The 22789-nt window shown below is 33.8% G+C and overlaps 2 protein-coding genes across 6 annotated transcripts in view; one reads left to right on the top strand and one right to left on the bottom strand.

Annotated features, from left to right (window-relative positions):
* LOC104825961 (cysteine-rich repeat secretory protein 12) overlaps positions 1-185 on the bottom strand; it is a 2351-nt gene extending 2166 nt beyond the window's left edge. The window contains exon 1 of the mRNA XM_010558427.2: positions 11-185. Coding sequence (XP_010556729.2) covers positions 11-105 — 95 coding nt within the window. The 5' untranslated portion in view covers positions 106-185. The remainder of the gene's footprint in view (positions 1-10) is intronic.
* A 1698-nt stretch (positions 186-1883) lies between these two features.
* Positions 1884-5510, top strand: LOC104823702 (transmembrane protein 230-like). 5 transcript variants are annotated; one of them, XM_010555410.1, is made up of 5 exons: positions 1884-2108; positions 2279-2387; positions 3016-3143; positions 4242-4542; positions 5125-5510. In XM_010555410.1, the coding sequence occupies exons 4-5, from the start codon at positions 4266-4268 to the stop codon at positions 5202-5204; spliced, it is 357 nt and encodes a 118-aa protein (XP_010553712.1). In that variant the 5' UTR covers positions 1884-2108; positions 2279-2387; positions 3016-3143; positions 4242-4265; the 3' UTR covers positions 5205-5510. The 5 variants fall into 5 exon arrangements, with proteins under 5 accessions (XP_010553712.1, XP_010553695.1, XP_010553727.1 ...); XM_010555393.1 differs by having other exon boundaries at positions 2268-2387; XM_010555425.1 differs by lacking the exon at positions 2279-2387.
* The last annotated feature ends 17279 nt before the right edge of the window (positions 5511-22789 follow it).

Genomic DNA, 22789 nt, shown 5'->3' with positions numbered 1-22789 from the left:
CCCGCCGTAGGTGAAGGTGTCTACGGCGGCGAACAATGGTTTTCCGGCGAGGGATACGACGGTGACGAAGACGGCGATGAAGACAGCGTTGTTTGTCCGAAACATGTCGTTTTTAGCTCTGCTTTTTCGTTCTCTTCCTTTTATTTTTAAATTTCGGTGGCATGACTGAGAGAATATGAGGAGGAATATATACTGCAGAATCAGCTACGTCGCAAATGGTTTATCGTAGTAGTGCGTCATATAATTACGGGAATCTTATACAAATATTTATTTAGAAAGGTAAATATTAGAAGTTAATATTATACTGAAATATAATCAAATTTATATTAGAAACATTGATGTATAATAATTAAATAAACACAGTTTCAGAAAAAAAAAAAAGCCAAAGACTCCACGTATTCAAAAGTTATATCAAATTCCTTTTGGGTTTTTTTAATTGAATTTGATGTTATGTCTTTTTTGTGATTACATTCTGTAAGATGTATATTATGTAACTGTTGTCGTTGTTTTGTACCTGGTTGATAACATGGTAAGTTGTATTTTTTTTTTTTATATTCAAATTCCCATTGAACTCCGTCTCAAAATCGTATTACCACGATAAAGATATATATACGTCTCACAATCATTTTGGTGATATTTGTATTTAGATCTCAGAATGTAGTATTTCAAAATCATTGCTCTATGTTTCTTTCCTTTAATGGTTTATCTAAACCGTTTATATTAATTTTTTTTTTGCCTTGAAGTGATTACAACTGCACGGTGATTGCCAAAAAAAAAAAAAAAATCTGCAGGGTGATTGATCTTCTTGATCCTGAGTTTGGAGATTTGTTCAACTAATATAATACGAAATTCTCTTTAAAAACAGTTCTAATTATAACAGATGAGATGGTAAATATTCCTTTACTTTCATTTTTTTTCTATTTTATTGTATATTCATCTAATGACAAAAAATATTCATCGACTACCATAATTATTATTGTAATAAACGGAAGTCATTCTAATTTTGGATTAGATTTAACATCTAATTGATATTTAACAGATTTAACACCCTAGCCCACTAATGAAAGAAAAAACTTAAAAAAAATACCTCAATTTGTCAATTTTTTTAAACCCATAAACTTTGTTTTTTTTTTGTCAAATAATGATTTTTGAATTAAAAATAAAACTAAACTATATAACGGTTATCATTTTTAAACCCGAATGCAGATATGTCATACCAATATCCTATAGGGCAAATCCACACTTTAACTATACTTGACATATCATCATCTCGCATATACAATTTAATTTTTATGTCATTTTTATTAATAAAAATAAAATAAAAAACTGAAAAATAACATATATATATATATATATGCTTCTATATATACATACGCATAAATAAATATATACGTACATACACATATATACATACTTCTATCTATATATACTTATAAACATATATATATATATATATGTGTATAATTGTATATTTGTATATATATATGCATATATATATATGTATATATATGTGTATATATATATATAGTTTTTTGTTTTTGATTTTTTTAATTAAAATAAAATAAAAATTATGTTGTATATGTGAATAATAATGTGTTAAACATGGTCAAATGAATTTGTCATATCAAATATCGGTATGTTATATCAGTATTCGAATTTAAAAATGATAACCATTATAATATTTAGATTTTTTTTCAACTCACAAATCAAGTTAAAATTTTATAATATAAAAAATAAATTTTATTTAAAAAAAAATCAGATATTGTTAATGCACCCAACCGGAATCAGCCCATTAAACCCTAAGCCAATGGGCCCTGAAGCCCATCCGAAGTTCAAATCTTCGCGTTTTCACTTGCCGAGTTGAAACAGCTTTGTCTCGGCCTTGCGACCAGAAATTCGCAAACCCACCGTGGGGGTGGTGACTCTCTCTCTCGCACTCATCTCATCATCGTCAGTTCAAAATTTGAAAATCCTTTCGTTTTCTCTCGCCGATTCTCAATTTGCAAACCCTAGAGAGTTTCCCCTTTTCTCCGGAGATTCGTAAACCCTATAGTTCGTCGCAGGTACCTCTCTCGCGATTTTTCGTGCCGAGGCACTACAGACCACCGGTGAGAGTCTTTAATCTCTTCTCGTCCTATGTTTCGGGAGATTAGTAAACTGTTCGAAATCGGTGGCTGTTTGGTATCGGCTTGTCATTTTCTTGCACTTTCTTGCGAATTATTTCCTTTGATTTTGTCTCTACAATGTTTTCGTGCTTTGCTGCGAAGTATATGATCAGAACTCAAGCGCTCAAGGATCTTCAAGGCAATCTTAATCTGCTCTTTTCCTTTCGCTTTATGCTTCTGAAAATTCGGTGAATGTTAATGATCTATGCTTCTTTGAATCCGGTAAGATTCTTTCACTTTCAGGTTATATGTGATTGGATTTTGTTTCTGAATGGTTAGACATAGATGATACTGTCTCGTTCTTTTTCAATGGTGTTCTCTAATTTTGGCTTGACTGTATCTGTGCTCCTCTGCTTCTGCAATATAGTTAGTAGAGATGTAGTTATAACCTTTATATATACTATTGGTTGAACATCCATAGCTAACGGTCTGACAATCTGTGTTGAGTCTGTTCATGTTGCTGGATTTTGTAAGTATCCTACCTCTGTTGATGCACTTAGAGGCTTGTGATAGAGATATAAGCATATCTCGAGAATCTTTTTCAAATTTCAATTATGATTCGGTTGTTAATATTGTATTTCCTAATCTTCTCTAATCAAGTTGTATATAATCTCTTCTATAGCATTGTTAATAAACACAATATTTTTCCAAAACTTTATAGCTTGGACGGCTGTCTCACCATGGAAAAATTTGAGGTTAAATGCGTGCATAACTGTAGGGAGGTCGGAGTTGTATTCTTTGTATTTTATTCTAAAGGAAAGATAGCTATTATCTTCTGGTCCTGATTAGCTCCTGTTAGACTGATATCCATGAATTTGTGTCTTCTGGTTTATGAATTGGGTTGAGTCAGGAATGAATGACAAGCTTATATATCTCCCATTCATCACGGAAGGTGCTTGTGTCCGTTAAAGGCATATACTGTCAGGTGCTATTGCATGCCGATTATCTTTCAAAGTCATGATGGGACCAGCATCATAGGTACTTCTTAGTGATACTTTGCTAATTATTTTGATAGGCTGACATAGAAGGTCAAAAAATCACTTGGTTGACACTTCTTAGAGTTGCAACAAGTTATGACAAATGATGTCAACTTTTGTTTATGCAGGATAGATTTCTGCCATTGCTTTCTAATTGATTTATCTTTTGCTTTCGATATTGATGCAAACTCTGTTTGCCTTTGTTAACCTGAAGATTTGTCATTCTGTAAATGTAAATTATCCACCTATCTTTGATCCTCGGACCTCGATTGGAAGCTTTAGCATCAGGTATGATTTATAGCTCAGTGATCTATACTGAACCAGTCTACGTTGCAAATGGTCATTATGGATGAAAACAAGTGAGACAACTCTGAAAAGTTACAATAGAATTTATTTCAAGTTATGCAGTAACACTGTTGTTTATATTATCTCAATATAATTTGACTTGCTTTGGTCCCATTTCTGCTTTAAAATAACCAAAATTTTGCGGAATTTGTGTCCATGGTGAAGTTTCAATTACTGGAACTGTAAAATCTGTGATTGTAGGAATTGATTTTCGAGATCAGCGCAGTTGCTGCATTTGTTTTTGAATTATGTGATGGTTTAGGAAATCAGATATTGAGCGCCGGAGAGAGAAACTTGTAGAGTTCAGTGGATGGAGACTTGTGGTTCTGTGTCTGAAAAAGCAAACTCTTTCATTGACGGATAGTGTGGAAGTTTGTTCCTCTGACAGGATTGATTTTCTTGAATGTTCTCCATGTCATTTGGTAGAGCAAAATTATGATTCTTTTGAGTTTTTACAGATATTTGTTTATTATGTAATCTAAGACATAAATGTTGGACATGTTGGTTTGTTGAGGCTTCTGCTTTGCTTGTTGACATCTTCTCTCAATGGTTCGTTAAGCTGTTTCTGTAATTTTTGTTTATTTTTGTCCAAGTATGTAGGACTTAATTTTGCCTGGTGTTCACTGTTCATGTGATTTTCGTTTGTCTGAGATGTGGTATTCAGCTCTATCTCTGCATTCAGATGATTTTCAGTGCTTGAGATTGTCGTTCGTTAGGTTTTGGAATGCCTATTGATAGGTCTGTTTTGTGGTAGGGGCTCCTGGTTTGTTGAATTCAAATGGCATCTAGACGAAATGCACGATACACACAGCTTCCGGGTGATGAAGATGGACTTGCCAATTGTGGTGGAAGGAGAACTTTTGATCCCAGATTTGATTATATGCCAAAAGCGCTTAATAGAGTGCCATGGAAATCCATAGCACTAGCAGTGTTTCTTCTGCTCCTCGGTTGCTTGCTTCTCTTCCTTGCATTTTTCATCTTTACTGGTCACATGGAAGGAGACAGCTCGCAGGGTTATGCACTTCTTGTCCTTGGAGTCCTCACTTTCCTCCCTGGTATGTGTTAGAGATTTCGCTAGTTGTTTTCTTTTGGTATTTTCATCTTCTTTCTCTCGCTATTCATTATTAAATAATTATTATACTTGATTTTTTAGGTTAAGACTTTAAGGTTGGTTGTGTATCTTGAGATTGAAGGTGTTAAATCAATTAGCATAATAAACATTCTTTTTCCTACATTTATTTGTTACAGAAGTTCTTTTGTTTTTCTGTTTTGCGATACCAATCCCCTAGGATATCATTGTTTCGTGCATATTGGAATGCACAGAAATGTATATTTGTAGAATGTTGTGTATTTTGCAATTTAAATCTGGTGAGGTAAAGGAAATGTTGTTCACATGTGTTGGCCATTGGGAACATAAGGTGATTTCCTCCATTGGAAACCATTTTCCGACTGAGAGTTCTTAACTAGTGATTCAATCAAGCTCTAGTAGAAAAAGGGTGGTTTTTAAGACAAGTACTAAGAATTGGTTGAAGCTCTGAATCCGACTTTTTTTTTTCTTTTCAGTTTCTAGTTTCTATCTTTGTTGCTTGTTTTCTTCATGTGTTCATCTGAGAAGCTTTTTTTTTTTGGGGGTGCAGGCTTCTACGAAACCCGGATTGCTTACTATTCATGGAGGGGTGCCGAAGGCTATAATTTCGCTGCCATTCCAAGTTACTGAAAAACTCGAACACAGCCATGATATTTTCTTGTTTCCCACTTTTCCGGAGTTGGAGAATTCAAGAAAAATCTGTGCATAGAAAGTTGGTTTTGTTGTTTATAAGTGAGTAAGGAGGAATGTAGTTCAAGTTTGAAGACTAATCATCATCACCCAGATTCTCTTTTGTATACTTGAAGAATCTGAGTTCCAGCTTTGTTAGTTGTGATGGATTCTTTTTAGATCTCAAGATTGTGTGTGCTTGTGTGTTTGTCTCTGTGTGTTTTCTGTTGATCCAAATTTTGATTTTTGCACTCTTATTTTGTTACATGTGTTATGTGCAGTTAAATGCTCTTATATGTCTGTATGATATCTAAATGTTAAGTACCCGAATTTTGGATATTTAATGAATCAGATACACTCAAATTTAGGATATTGAATAAGTTTTCACCTTCACATAAATTATACGACTCCAGTGGTGCCGGATTCGTTCTCCCCTACTCTCGTGGGTTTTTACAGTTTTTATAGGGGTGGTTTATTGATGGTTAGGTTATATTCTAATTCGATTAGAAAAAACATTTACCATTTTAGTTTTATATTGAACTAGGTAAGATCCGCGCATGGCGCGAGAGTTATTCTTTTAATAATTATTTTAATTATAATATTTTGGTGATATAGATTTAGAATAAATATCATATTATTTTAATTAAAATATCATAAATATCATATATCGAGTTTGCGTTTATCATATGAAATGTAAGAGACGGGAGACTCGAGATATGGATGGATGGAAGAAGTATACACGAACGTTGGAGGAGTTGCCGATGAGTTTACGGAGGAAGATCTTTTTGTTGACGTAGAATATGTTGATGATGAGACAGAGAAACTTATTGATCGCTCTGCTTGGAATGCGAACCCTGATAGCTGCAATTTTCGTTGGCTTTTAATTTCAGCAGATCGAGGCAGCTGAAAAATGTTTATTAATTTCAGCTTACCCCATTACATTACTCATTTATTTTCATTTAATTATATTTTATGAGTTGTCCTATTGCCAAAGTAATAACCACTATGTATAGTGATACTTTTTTTCTTCCATGTAAATATATATTCTGATTCCAACCAAATTAATATCTAATTAATAATTCTTGTCTTTTCAATGCATATAACGGTAAAATATTTATTAATTTTATCACTAACTATTTTACAATAATAATTAGTGTACATAAAATAAAATAGTTATTAAAATCAGCATTAATCATATGACTTTTCAATTCACCTTATCATTTTTCGTTTAATTTATAATTAACATCATTTATAGATTTCTATAAATAGATTTGATTATTTTAATTCAAATTTATAGTTTTCAATAAATTATATATATTACTTATTTTAAATTCTATTCACTATTTTTTAATTTTTATATTTAACCTAAATTTACAAATATATATAACTCTAATATAAATTGTTTTTTATTTTAACACGATATTTTTTAAATATTTATTTATATATATAGGTTTTTAAATATTGTCAGTTTAATATTTTTCAAACTGTAATTGCATTAGATTTTTATATATTAAAGGTGAACATTTATCCCGTGTTATAATATGTTTAATCATTTGTAACATTATATGTGTCATCTAAATTTTTTTAAAACCTATTTTTCTCATATGCGAAAACAAAAATTAATATTAATTTAATCAAATTATAAATATCTATTGAAGATTTTAAATGATCAATGAATTAATCAACCAATAAAAATGGAGAAGGGCTTCTTCTACTTGTTGTTACGAAGCTTGTATTATATTGTCATTCACAAACTTCTTATCTTCTATTCTTTAGTGCATAGTGCAAAGAAAGTAAAACGAGAAAATATCGAAGATTTGTAACAATTATGTTTTATGTTTAGAACTTTTGTAAGGAAACAAAGAGAGAAAAGAGAGAGAAGTATTTAGAGAGAAATGCTTAGAAAAGCTTGATATGAAAAACTCCATACAACACCCCCTATTTATACTAAAACTCCAAACCTACTACTATCATCACAACCACACATCTTCATAACACCTCATCAATCAATCACACATACCATATCCTTATTTTCTTCAATCACACCTAACACACACACAAATTCAAACTTCTACAATTTCTTACATAAGCATTACATCATCATGATGTAATCGCTTACATAAGCATTACATAAACATGACGTAAGCGAATGAATCACCTTCTGAATACTCCTCCTTGATTCATTTGCGCGTCATCCCATGTTTCTTCTTCAAATCCTCAAATCTTGAAGCTCCTAGTGCCTTTGTGAAGATGTTCGCCAACTGCTCTTCTCCTTTAACGTATGTGAACTTGATGACTCCAGTGTGTCCCGCTTCTCTAACCACATGATACTTGATGTTGATGTGCTTTGTCCTCCGATGTTGAACCGGGTTTCTTCCAATGGCAATAGCTGAGCTATTGTCACAGAAGATCGGTGTGCTCCCTTCTTGCTTTCATCCCAAACTATCAAATAGATTCTGTAGCCATATGGTTTGGTTCACTGCAACTGCTGCTGAGATGTATTCTGCTTCCGCTGTTGATTGTGCGATCACTTCTTGTTTTTGTGTCTGCCATGAGAATATTGCTCCTTCTATCTTGAACACATAGCCACTTGTGCTTTTTATATTATCTTGACTGCCGGCCCAATCACTATCACAATATCCATGCAACAGTACAGTGTTCTAGGATTTGAAGTGTAAGTCAAGATCAATAGTTCCCTTGACATACCTCAATACCCTCTTTGCTTGCTTGAAATGTGTCATCTCCGGTTTGCTCATGAATCTTGAAAGGTAACTCGCAACATACATCAGATCCGGTCTTGTGGTCGTTAAATACAATAGACTTCCTACCATGCTTCGGTATTCTTTTGCATCTGCTTCTTTTTCCTCCTCCGTATCAATGTTCTTACCATTCGGCTCAAGTGTTGTGTTGACTGGTTTACAGTCAGACATCTTGAACTTCTCCAACAATTTCTTCGCATAGCTTCCTTGGGATAAGAAAACTCCATCTGTACTTTGCTTTATTTCCATGCCCAAGAAATACTCCATCTTGCCAAGGTCGATCATCTCACAGTGGTGCATCATTTCTTCTTTGAATCTTCCAATGTTCTCCTCACTATTTCCGGTAATGATCATGTCATCCACATATTGTGAGATGATCAGTATATCCTCTCTAAGCCTTTTGATGTATATTGCCGCCTCGTATGGACATCTCTCAAAGCCTTGTTTGAGAAAGTATCCATCGATTTTACTATACCACGCTCTTGCGGCTTGCTTCAAACCGTACAAAGCTTTTCTTAGCTTCAATACGTGATCTTCTTTGCCTTCTGCTTCAAATCCTTGAGGTTACTCCACAAATACTTTCTCCTCAAGTTCACCATTCAGAAATGTGGACTTCACATCCATGTGATGTTAATGTCCACCTCCTTTGTGCTGCAATCGCAAGTATGAGTCTGATGGTATCGTACCTTGACACAGGTGCAAACGTCTCTGAATAATCTTCACCATACTTCTGACTGAACCCTCTTGCAACTAACCTCGCCTTGTGCCTTTGTATGGATCCACACTTCACAGTGATAGCCTTCTTCTTCTCTAGTCTTTACACCAACTCCCAAGTATTATTCTTCCCAATCATGTTGATTTCTTCTTCCATTGCTTTTCTCCATTCTGGATAACTTTTAGCCTCTTCAAAGCTTGTTGGTTCTACAGAATACATGAAACATGCTTCCATCATGTCTGCAGAATAGTCCAATACTCTTGGAGCGACTTCAAGTATCTTCTGCATAGACATCGTCTTCGGATTTGTTGGTTCTGGTGAACTCCCTTCTGAAGTGTCTTCTCCAGTGTTGGTGGATGTAGAACCACTTGATTCTTCACTCGAACCCTTATAGAAGTCTGATATAGGAACTGCAATACCTTTTCCTTTCTCTAAGCTTTTGCTCCAATCCCATGTTTAACTTTCATCAAATATGACATCTCTTGCAACTGCAACTCTTTGCTTCTCCGGCAAGTAAACTCTGTAGCATTTGCTTTGACTACTGTACCCAATGAGTACGCCTTTCTCCGCTTTTTCTTCCAGCTTTGTTCGCCTTTCATCTGGTACATGAACATAACACAGACACCCAAACACTTTCAAGTGACTTAGTGAAGGTTTATGTCATGTTCATGCCTCAATAGGAGTTGTATTCTCCAATGCCACTGAAGGTAGTCTGTTTTGCAGGTATATTGCAGTGTATACTGCCTCTGCTCAGAAGTTGTTTTCCATTCCGGCTTCCTTTAGCATCGCTCGTGCCATCTCCATGACACTTCGGTTCTTCCTTTCACTTACTCCATTTTGTTGTGGAGAGTATGCCACCGTGAGTTGCTTTGAGATACCCTAACTTTCGCAGAATCTTGTAAACTCTTGCGATGTGTACTCTCCTCCTCGATCTGATATGAGTGTCTTGATTTTTTTTTCAGCTTGGTTCTCTACCATAGCCTTAAACTTCTTGAACACCCCAGATGTTTCTAACTTGTTTTTCAGAAAGTATACCCACGTCATTCTCGAATAATCATTGTTGAAGAATATGAAATACCTGCTTCCATCAAGCGAAGGTGTTTGCATTGGGCCATATATATCCGAGTGCACTAGTTCCAGCTTCTTCTGAGCTCTTGATAAAGATGATGGAAACACGAGTCTTGATTGTTTTCCTAATTGGCATGCATCACACACCTCATTGTAGTTGCTAAAATTAGGGATTCCCTTCGCCATATTCTTCTGTAATAACTTTTGCATGTATGAGTTACTACTATGCCCGAGCATTCGGTGCCACAGTTGAGCCATCGAATCTTCTTTAGCCATACAGGTAGACTCGTCTGGTCTCACAAGGCTGCATTGGAAAGCTCTTCCTCTGCATTTGTATTTCGGCAATTTTTCTTCTCATAGGATCACGAATCACACAATTACTTTCTTTGAAGTTGAGATCGTACCCGTTTAGGAGTATTTGAGGAACGTTGAGTAGGTTCTTGTCCAACTTCAGAACATAGAACACATCTTTGATAACTCTTGCACATTTCTTCGTGTTAACCACAATATCTCCTTTTCCTTCTATCAAGATTACGGCTCCATTCCCTACTCGGATAGGGATCTTGATATTTCGGTCTATCTTCTTGAAATACCGAATATCTTTGGACATGTGATTTGTGCATCCACTTTCGATTAGCCACATGTCTTCTCCTTGGGCGATCATATCTTCATCTCGCACCATAAATAGTTGTTCATTCATGCCTTCCGTTTGTATGACTTGAGCATGTTGATTTTAATTCCTTCTACCATCTCGAGCCAAATGTCCTGGCTTTCCACATGTGTAGCATTCCTTCGACCTCCTTTCTTATTGATCTTGTTTGCCCTTCTTGTTTTTGAAGTAGCACTCCTCCTCGGCCTGATTATCTTTCTTGCAATAACCACACCATTTCTTTCCTTTCGGATTAGACCTCCATAGACCTTTGTTACCTCCTTTGTGATTCTTCGATCGAGCTGGAAAAGCTCCTTCTGAATTTTCTTCTTCATCCGGTAGGAACTTTGATTCATGTGCGATCAAAGATCCACCCAAATCTGTGACACATATGTTTCTCAATTCTTTCGTCTCCTCCATCAACGCTGCCAAAGTTACGTATGACTTTGGTATCGTTGTTAGGATTTTCCTTATGATTTCGAAATTTTTCTTTCATTCTCCCAATTGTTCCATTTGATTTGCGATATCCACCACTCTATCCGTATATGCTCTTATTCTTTCACCATCTTTCATTCTCAAATTTTCGAATTGAGTATGTAAAGATTGTAATCGAACAAGTATGGTTCGTTCATTACCTTGATATGCTTCTTGCAGCTTGGTCCACACTTCATTTGATGTTGTGACTGTTATCACTTCCGGAAGACGGAATCTGTGATGGAATTTTGTAGAAGTTGGAGGGTCGTCATATCCTTCATCTTGATCTCTCTCCATTTTGTGAGATCCGTCTCTTGATTTTTCGTCGGAGTTTTTGTGGTCTCCGATGGTTGTGATTGAACGCCTTTTTCAACGACGTCCCACAACTCTCTCAGCATCAACATCGTCTTCATCCTTTGGCTCATAACTCATAATTTTGTCCATCGAAAATAGCAACGGGTTGAATGTTTTGGGTGTTTATCGCCATAGTGCTCTTCGTGCAAGTAGTGCTTCGTGTTACGTTTTGTGCTTCGATCTAGTGCTCTTCCTTGTGCTTGGATTAGTGCAGCGTCGTCGCTTGAATCGTAGTTGGCTCTGATATCATATTACGAAGCTTGTATTATATTGTCATTCACAAGCTTCTTATCTTCTCTTCTTTAATGCATAGTGCAAAGAAAGTAAAACGAGAAAATATCGAAGATTTGTAGCACTTATGCTTAGATCTTTATAAGGAAACAAAGAGAGAAAAGAGAGAGAAGTGTTTAGAGAGAAATGTTTAGGAAAACTTGATATGAAAAACTCCATACAACACCCCCTATTTATACTAAAACTCCAAACCTACTACTCTCATCACAACCACACATCTTTATAACACATCATCAATCAATCACCTACCATATCCTTATTTTCTTCAATCACACCTAACACACACAAATTCAAACTTCTACAACTCCTTACATAAGCATTACATCATCATGATGTAATCGCTTACATAAGCATTATATAAACATGACGTAAGCGAATGAGTCAACTTCTCAATACTTATTTCTAAAAATCATCCAGCGCGTCCAACCTTATATATGTGTTTTCATGTAAATATATACATATCATTATACCTATATATATATCATCATTACACCTAGCTTCTCCATGAATGTTGTTATGTATTCACTCCTCCGGTTCTGCTCACCAACACATAAAAACAACATCATCATGATTCCAACATGTTCTTTGGGATGAAACCCGATGGGTATAAATAAATCAGGTTTAAGTGCAAAACATAGGATTAGTTACCTCAAAAAGGTAGTAAGCGTGTTGTTGCACAGAATTGAAGGAAGAAAGAACAAGGAACAAAAAAGACAAGGTTAGTCATGGAGTAACTGAGTTTTTATTGGCTGAAAGTTTCAGACATAGATGCAGAGAAAGTAACTCCCAGACGTCAATGGTGAGGAGCGGTTGCATTTAATGACAACGACGGAAAAATGAATAAGGAGCATGCAAGATTTCTTGAATATTACTCTTAAGTTTTGACACTTACCTAGAAATCCCATATGGGGTTAATGGCATTGAGACTCTTCGCTCTTACAAGCTTCTTATACCTATATATATACCATATTTTTGGGTATATTTTGATATTAATGTGGCCGTTTTTTCTTATAAATAGAGCTAATATTCATTAACTATTATTTGTATATTTTGATCTTTATGTGGAGCTTCTATCATAGTTAATAGCCCACTAATTGTAAGAATAACGGCCATATTAATATCAAAATAGTAGCCCACTAATTGTAAGAAATAACGACCACATTAATATAAAAAAAGTAGTGGGCTAATAGTAGTAGGTCGATTAATGTTATTTAGTCTTTTAATTTATTATAAATCAATTAAAATTAAATAAAATACTACATAAGAATAAAATATCACACATGATGATTGAGGTGGCTTCACCATATGCCTTCAAACACAATGAGAATTCATTGGCCAGTGAGAATTAAAAACATTACCACATAGATGATGATGTGGAGGATGAAGTGTCATTACCAAATTCTTTCAAACCCAACTATTTATATATATAGATTCTGTTTGATTTAATTTCAATTTTATTAATTAAAATATTTATTTTTTTTAAAAAAAATGTTTAGTTTTTCGATTAATCTGATCGATTATATATTATTGATTTGGTTAATATCAGTTTATTTATTTGATTATTGACTAAATAAGTCGTCTCTAGTTTTTTCCTCTTTGATATATTAATATTCCGTATAAATCATATACCGAGTTTGGTTTTCCTTCTTATTTATTTTTTCAATAATAATAATAATAATAATAATAATAATAATAATAATAATAATAATAATAATAATAATAATAATCCTCTAGCAAAAGTACAAAAATAGACCTTCAAACAAACATCTAACATATCAACAGTCACTTATGGAAAATATGGGAGGAAATAAATAAATCTATCTATCATATATATAAAAGTACAGTTTCATTTGACGGGAGCATGACATGTGTCCTTTTTTTTTGGAATCCTAAGGGTTATAATTAGGTAATTAACTAATGAATTGAATGAGAGTTTAATAATGAAGACTATACACGTACAGGGATCAATATTAAGAGATAAATGAATATCAAGAGTTACTATAATTTCATTAATTCTCCATATAGATACCATGTATTTAAAAACAAGTTAATGCAGGCAATACTATGCACGTACATGGATCAATATTCATCCATATCCAATTAATTTTAATCTGATCAAATGTATTAGTTTTAATCAATTCTTTTTGAACAAATTCAATGTATTTATTTTTGAAATTGTCTATAAAATGATGTTTGTTATAAACAAAATGTAGAAGCACAAAATTTTTCTTTCTAATCTTACGTTGTTTTATCTATAAAAAAAAATTATTTTTTGGAAAATCAAGGAATGAATACTAAACTTGGACACGTATGCTGATTTTTTTTTTTGAATTTTTATCTAAATTAGTTTGAGTATGTGGGGTAAGTAGCTGCTCATTTCTATGGATTTATATGTAAGTTATTGTATGATATATATGAGAATTTTTTTTCCATAACCTATGGAACACGTTTTGAGTATGTGAGAATTTTTCTCACGTTTATGGTATATACCTCATTTTTTTTCCATAACCTATGGAACACGTAAAATAATTATAATAAATTTTATGTTTTCAATGTCAGATTCGAATGCTTAATATATATTTTTCCTGTTTCCTTGGATTTTTATATAACTTCATTTCCATATAGCACAACCAAAGATTAATCGTACTCATTTTTTTTCCATAATCTTCGGTTTAGAAAAAAATTGGTTATCCCACATTGGATGAACTAGACAGAAATCATAGTCGGAGGTAAATAGTTGTCCGTTTAATCCGTTTTTGGGAATCGAAGAACACCAAACATAATGGTATGTTGATCAGTTTGGACATGCTCCTTTTGGATGAAAAAGTATATCTCTATATTTTATTACTTAATAAACTTTGTAGATTGAATAAGCGTATTATCTATATTTTTAGTTATTTGTGATGAAACTTTGGTTGAAACTTTTTTCCTTACACATGATGTTGTAATACAAGCCTCCACCGATGCAAAAGACGTTGACAAATTCAAAGACAAATTGATCGTTGGGCATATATTTATTAGGGTAAAACCCCTAAAAAAAACCTTCAACTTGCAAAAATATATACAAATAAACCTTGAACTTGAAAAACTATCATTCAATCCCCGAACTTGTAACTTTTCACTGAATAAAACCTCGAACTTGCAAATTATTGTTCTAATAAACCTTTGACCGGTTTGACCACAATTTCAGGCAATCGGAAATCCACGTATTAACGGATTGCTGATGTCACCTTATACATGTTATCAATTTTAGTTTAAAAAATGACATCAGCAATCCGTCAATACGTGGATTTCCGATCGTTTGAAATTGTGGTCAAACCGGTCAAAAGTTTATTAGAGCAATAATTTGCAAGTTCGAGGTTTTATTCAGTGACAAATTACAAGTTCGGGGGATTGAATGACAGTTTTTCAAGTTCAAGGTTTATTTGTATATATTTTTGCAAGTTGAAGGTTTTTTAGGGGTTTTACCCTATTTATTATAAGCAATTTTTTTGTTGATCGTTGTTATAAAAAATACAGGATCACTGATAACAGTACGATGATCCGTTTTACTGGGAGAACAACAATTTTGCAGCAGGAGGAGGGCGAATTTCACATGAACTTTGAGAAGTTTAGATTCCGTGATTACGAAACTTTGTATGCACTGGCTGATCAAAACGAAGAATTACCAGGTACAAAATCCTTTTGACATGCATTATGTTAATAACCAAGATGAAACTATTATGCTCCATGTGACAGAAATGATCATGTTACTAGATCAAAGAAAATTACCATCAAAATATTTCGTCTACCATTTATGATTGTTTTACGATTGTTTTGAAGAAATTTGATTAAGTTAACTAATTTTATATATTCTTAGCTTTGATTTTATATGTAAATATTGTTTCGGGTCCTATGCAGATATCATTGGTTATCTATCGCAAGTTGATTTCAATGGTTACGGTGAACAAAGTAAATGGCAAATGATTGTGCTCCATGTAGTCTTGGAAGAGTAAGTTTATTATACAACTTACAATTTTTTTTACAATTAGTGTTTATTCTGATGATGTATTTGCAGTGTTTAAAGTATTTTTGTAATCTGACAATTTTTTATTCACTTTATAGTGGTTTCAAAATGAAAGTGGCGGTCTGGAATTCTATAGCAGATATCTTGCATGGAAAACTTGGGAAGATTGCTGATGACTTATGGCTATTATAACGAGTGTAAATCCGAAATTATTTAGAGGTGTTACCATCATATTAATATTCACTTGATTTTTTGTTTATTTAACCATTTAACGTGTTTTAACTTAATTTATTGTGTATGCAATATAACAGGACAACTACAGCTAAACACTACATCTTCAAGTCACATCTATCTCAACAGTGATATCGATGTTGTCCGTAGTTTTTGTGGGAGGTAAACGTTTTGATTAATATTTTTAATAAAAGTTTTTTGTATTTACAGCGACACGTGTTTATATTATACAGAGTTTTCCCTCAAATCTTCTTAAGCAGCAGTGAGAAAAAAATTTATCCTAGAGAAACTACCCAACAATACATCAGCATCTTCGAGTTACGTCAACTTATCATCAACAAGGAACCCCAAGGTAATTTTAATTATCACTAATTTGATATTTATAAATTTGTAAAGTAAATAAATTGGATAGAGATAGATGTTATCAAACCAGAAATATGAATCGAAAAATAAGTAAAATGTGAAAAATAAATGATGTGTAAATGTCCACACATGTTGAATCATATTAACTCTACCAAAACATGTTAATCTCCAAAACGTGTGGCTCTTCTAATACATTTGCCGTTCGATCATAAATATATTATCGTGTAATAATCATATATAATAATTTATCTTTATAAAATATAGGATAAAGAGGTGTATATCCAAGCAAAAGTGGTTGAAGTCCTGTTTCGGAATGGTTGGAACTATATATCTTGCTCAAAGTGTTCTCGCAAAGTAGAAAAAGATGAGAGTATCCTTTTATGTGGCAATTGTGATAACAACCACGCTGTTGACGTCTTGAGGTGACGTAGCGTCCAAAAATTTATAAATGGTTTTATAGATATCATACATAATCTTTAATGATTTTGTTATTGTTTCAGATTCCACTTTGAATGTATTGTAGATGATGGAGAAGACATGACAACTTTTGTTATCTTTGATAGAGATGCAAAGAAGATGACTAACACAACAGCTGCTGATATTAAGGGCGATGATGTTAGTGTTTTTTAAAGTTAATGAGATTGCATTTAAATTCTCATTGTTTTTTTTGCATTGAAATTTATTTTAATTTCTCCTTATTATACATAACTATAGTCTACTAAATACATAAATATAAGATGCAGGATTGTGATATGGAAAGTGTGCATACTACCATCAAGGAGTCTATTGTTGGGAAGACTTTTAATTTTAATGTTAGAATAAATCACTTCAATTTTAGTAGCCGTTTCGAGAGTTTTACAGTGACCAGAGTATTGGAAGAAATAAGGTTACCCACTACAAAGGAACCTGAGGTAGATTTATAGCGCATATTACACTTAACATGCATAATTTGATAAATACAGCTTTACATTCATCATTAATGTACTCTAGGGTGATGAACATGAGATACACGTGTGTAGAGATAGAAAAAAAATGCAAGGTGTCAAGAGGTTTGTTATTTTGTGCTTTCATTTATATTATGTTGTAGTACATTTGCCAAATAAAACGTATTTTACAAATATTTATTTCTGTAATCTATTTGAACATGAAGAGCGTGAGTCAGATTATTGACGAAGATGCTTGATTTTCAACAATGAAAGCTAGAGACCTACAATCAAAGTTTCTAGACAATCGTTTTTTCTATTGTTATTATTTACATTTTACATAGTGGAATGAATTTTGGTGTATTTATATTTATATAGTATTTATGAACTATGTTTTAAATGCAGAATTTTGGTGTAATAATTTTTATAAACATCTTTATTCGTTTTTCTCATATCCATGTACAACATATGTTTAAAGTTGAGTATTCAGTTAAGATACAAAATATTTAAAGATTTATAATATTCACACCGAATGAAATTTTTTACTACCAAATTAAAAATATAATGTTATGGATATAGAATATCTATATAAAAATTATGATTGTTTTTTTAAAAAATATACTATATAAATATAAGTTTTTACTCTTTAAAATAAATACACGAATGTCACCAGAAATTCCATAACTATTAGGTGATATCATATTTTTCTGAGATTTCAAAATATCTAAAATTATTTTATAATTTATATTGCATGAGTCCTTGGTACATATTATTGAATTTAAATGGTTTAATGTGAAAACGTGAGTCGGAACAAACGAAAAAGATAACGAGTTACAGAAAAAAGAGGTTAATTTTCATTATCATTACAAACAACTAAATGAAAGGACATGAATGCATACCTTATGAAAGTTTGCAGATTTTTTTCCAATACAATAAATGCATACCTTACGTACATTAATATTAGCAGAAAATCATTGATGTACATGAGAAACTCTAAATATCATCCCAATATATCACCAATTTTGCAAAACAGCTCTTTCGACTTCCTTCTTTGCCTATCGTCATTGTCTCCAACCTTTTGCAGAAGCAATATTTCCCACCCATCAACATTTGTTTTCTTTCTATTCCTTCTGACAATATATCACCACCGTATGTCCATCTCAATTTATGTATATATATACATATACGTATATTACACATATTTTTCCATAGCTTTGTTCTGATTTCATTTGATTGAGAATTAGAAGAATTTCTCTGGTGTAACTTTGAAAACAAATTGAATCAACAAACCCAGAAACCCAACTCTTTACTTAATTTGGAATTACACAATGATGAGTTACTGTCTTTTTTCACTGCAGCAAAATGTCGTCACTTGCTAAGCACAATCGTTTTAGGAAATCACCAAGATTTTCCATTTAACAGTCAGTTTTGTAAGTATACCAAATCAACTACTTACTTATTTTTTGTCGAGTTTACACTTTATTCATAGTGTTATTTTTGCTCCATTTATCTAATAGGACAAGAGACATAATCTCTGTAAAATACGAAGTTTCAACATTTTTTTCCTCAAAAGTATTTTTTTCCCTCTCTATAACCAGGTGGATTTCTTGTTGGGTGAAATAGCAATTAGATTTTCTCCAAATACCATTCCTGCAGTTCAAATATGAAGATATCTATTTCTTGAACATTGATAACACGTATTTTGTATAGGAAGATACTATTATTAGAATATTATCATTGATATGATTATGATTTCCACTAGATATTATGCCTAGAATATTCAATGATAATATTCTAATAATAATATCTTTCTATATTTTGGGTGACGTTTTGATATAGGATGTCTAGTATATTTCACTCTATTTTACATATTTGTAGGCATTCTATGGCACATTTGGCTTCGATATTGCATGGTTGTGTTCTTTAGTGTTTAAATAGGTTTTCACGCATAAAAAGAGCAAAAGGAGTGGAAAACATGGGCTACGGAACATCACGGGCGAAACGGAAACATTTGGAATGTTTCGAGGGAAAACGTGAAGCTCAGAAAATGTCAAATCTTGCAAGTCCGATAACTTTCACTCTACAAGTCTAAATCATGCATTCTCTATATCATTGGAAAGTTCTCTTCGATATCTACGCATAGACGCCAAGATCACCCAGATCCGATGTCGAAGCAGGAAGTTATGAGCAAATTCGTGAAGCCCATCAAAACTGCAATGTCACACGATCGTGTCACTTTTGTATACACGATCGGGTCATTTAAAATCCGGAAATTTTTCAAATTTTCCCAAAAGAAAGAGGGGATAATTAGGGTTAGCCTCCAAGGTCGAATGGATTCATACTTTTGACAGAAAACACACCATAGAGCACATAAAAAAGAGGGAGATTATCAAGAGGCAAGAGATCGGAGTAGAAGACGGAGATTACGAAGCCGGAAAATTGACTAAGCATTTTTCCTTTCTTCTATTTTACGATGTTTTGTGTTATTGATATGAATCTTGATATCTCGATGTTTAGCGAATAGTCCCATAGCTGTAGGTTAGGGATTTGCTATGTAGGGATATTTGGTATTTAATTCCAGACTTTTTGGATTTGTCTATCCTATTCAGTTTATTGAGTTGACTTAATGCGTTTGATCTTATTGGCCACTTGGTTGAATGAACTTAGGGTTTTAATTCACATAGACATATGGGATTATAACCTGGAAATAATTCAATAAATAAAACAGGTATCACATCGGGAGATGAGTATTTGCCTAGGAATCATGATAGCGTTCGTTCATGCATCTAGAGTTTTAGACTATCGAATCGAGAGATTGGTATGATTAAACCTGGATAGTGAGATTAGATTTGGAAGAGTTGATCTCTATCTTAGAGCTTGAATTCCCTGAATTGGATAGATAAACTATTAAGTTTGTATCTCTTGAAAGATCCTTGCATGTAAAGCAATCCCAAAGCCTGCAGTGTTCATTCATTCATAGTTTACAGTCGTTTTATCGTTTGCTTCACCACATTCTTACTTTCATCTTATTCTCTTTCACATTCAGATTTAGATATGGATTCAATCCCTTTGTCTATTTTTGTCCCTATGTTTGACCCTAGCTACTACAACCGATCCGTACACTTGCGGTATTTGTTGAGTCTAGGATATTATCACTTGATCGAATTTGTACACCTAGATTGACGATATCACATCTCTTACTTTAGTGTAATTATTCTCTTATTGGTCCCAAAAAAAATAACTTTTTACTTATTTTGGAATTACATAGGGATGAGATACGAGTTTTTTTTTCACTGCAGGAAAACGCCGTCACTTGCTAAGCACAATCGTTTTGGGGAGTCACCAAGATTTTTCATTTAACAGTCAGTTTTGTAAGTACCCCAAATCAATATAGACCCGTGTCATATGATTATATAAATTAACGAACAGTAAATTTCATATTTATTTTACAGAGTATACTACTATTGAAAAAGTTGTTGTAACAACTTATAGTATTGTAAAAGAAAAATTTCGAATAGGTTTATACGACGATTTGTTGGCGTTGGCAAACAAAAAACACGACCTACCAGGTATGTGACAATATAAAAAACCCAAAAAAATATTGGATTTTATAATTAATATATTCTCTAATGTTGCACATATTATTGGAGTTTTAGTCGCAATACAAGGATCAAATTTACGAATGTCGTCGTCAACTCAGAAAATTATTCTTCTTTTATTATTGGAAGAGTAAGTTTTCAAATTTTATTTACACTGTAAAAAATATCATTTTATAAAATTTTAACTAAATTAGTTTTATACAAACAAACATATAATTTTAATTTAAAAACCAGCAACAATATCGTCAAGCTTTCTGAATGGGATGATCTCGTTACAGAACTTCGTTCACAAATTCATAGATTGAATGTCAGAAAAAATATCGCAGTCATTATGAGCGTAAATCCAAAGATTATTCACGATAATTATTTAACACAAATTAATTTCTAAATATTTGATAGATTAATATTTAAAAACCATTATTATTATTATATTGAGTTTATTAATATATTTTATGCATCAGGTGTTCTATCACTCAGGCAGGATTCGCCAAGAGCCTGTGAGATACGGATTTCTCGTAACTGGGAATGAGGAGCTCATGTTATTTGAACATGATGAGTCTACCACATACCCAGAGGCTATGGCGAGTCCGGATTCCGAGAAATGGCGCGAGGCTATGAAGTCCGAGATGCAATCCATGTCAGACAACCAAGTATGGACTGTGGTTGATGCATCTGAATGGATAAAACCCATCAGATGCAAGTGGATCTTCAAGAAGAAGACCGACATGGATGGCAACGTGCACACGTATAAGGCACGACTCGTGGCGAAAGGATTCCGTCAAATTCATGGTATTGACTATGATGAGATGTTTTCGCCCGTAGTTATGCTGAAGTCCATCAGGATCCTACTTGTCATAGCCGCATATTATGACTATGAGATATGGCAGATGGATGTCAAGACCGCGTTCCTTAACGGGAACTTGACCGAGGATGTGTACATGACATAACCCGAAGGTTTTGTCGATCCAAGGAACCCGAGGGTGGTGTGCAAGCTTCAGAGGTCTATTTATGGACTGAAGCAGGCTTCGAGAAGCTGGAACCTTCGCTTTGATGAGACAATCAAAACGTTTGGTTTCTCACAGATGGAAGACGAGTCATGTGTTTATAAGAAGGCTAGTGGGAGCACAGTTGTATTTCTAGTGCTGTACGTGGATGACATTCTCCTTATAGGGAATGACGTTCCTACCTTGGATGACATTAAGTTTTAGCTAGGAACGCAGTTTTCTATGAAGGACCTAGGAGAAACGGCCTATATTTTAGGCATCAAGATCTATAGAGATAGATCGAGGCGTCTTCTAGGATGCATGGATCGGATTCCATATGCTTCGGCAATTGGATCCATCATGTATGTCATGCTTTGTACTCGACCGGATGTATCCTACGCGTTGAGCATTACGAGTAGATACCAGTCAGATCCAGGTGAGTCGCACTGGATCGCCGTCAAGAACATCCTTAAGTACTTGAGAAGGACTAAGGCTGTATTCTTGGTATACGGTGGGTCGGAAGACGAGCTCACTGTAAAGGGTTACACCGATGCTAGTTTCCAGTCAGACCCAGATGATTACACATCGCAGTCTGACTATGTTTTCTACTTGAATGGAGGCGCTGTTAGCTGGAAGAGTTCCAAGCAAGCGACCGTTGCAGATTCTACTACAGAAGCTGAGTATATTGCAGCGTCGGACACAGCAAAGGAAGCTATTTGGATCAAAAAGTTTGTTGGTGACTTGGGTGTTATTCCTAGTGCTGATAGCCCCATTGCTCTGTATTGTGACAACAATGGAGCGATCGTACAAGCGAAAGAACCCAGATCCCATCAACGATCCAAACACATACTCAGACGATTTCACCTTATCAGGGAGATCATAGACAGAGGAGACTGCACATTTGCAGAGTGTCGACAGATGACAACATTGCAGATCCGTTGACGAAGCCTCTCCCTTCGTCGAAGCATGAGGGTCATGTTAAGGATATGGGCATTAGATGTTTAGCAGTCCATGATTAGAGCAAGTGGGAGATTGTTGGTTTAGTCTCTATGATGTACTACTACATGAGCTTTATTTGGATACATTTGATGTATTTGCACTATCTATGAGTTTATGGATGAGTGTTTTTAT

Source organism: Tarenaya hassleriana, unplaced genomic scaffold (genome assembly GCF_000463585.1).
Source record: "Tarenaya hassleriana unplaced genomic scaffold, ASM46358v1 Cleome1, whole genome shotgun sequence".
NCBI lineage: Eukaryota > Viridiplantae > Streptophyta > Magnoliopsida > Brassicales > Cleomaceae > Tarenaya > Tarenaya hassleriana.
Note: the sequence above shows the minus strand (reverse complement) of the source record. Positions and strands in the feature narration are given on the sequence as shown.

Coding starts and splice junctions, on each gene's coding strand:
- LOC104823702 (XM_010555400.1), top strand. CDS start 4,266: ATGGCATCTAGACGAAATGCACGATACACACAGCTTCCGGGTGATGAA. Junction 4,543..5,124: donor AGTCCTCACTTTCCTCCCTG/GTATGTGTTAGA, acceptor TTGGGGGTGCAG/GCTTCTACGAAACCCGGATT.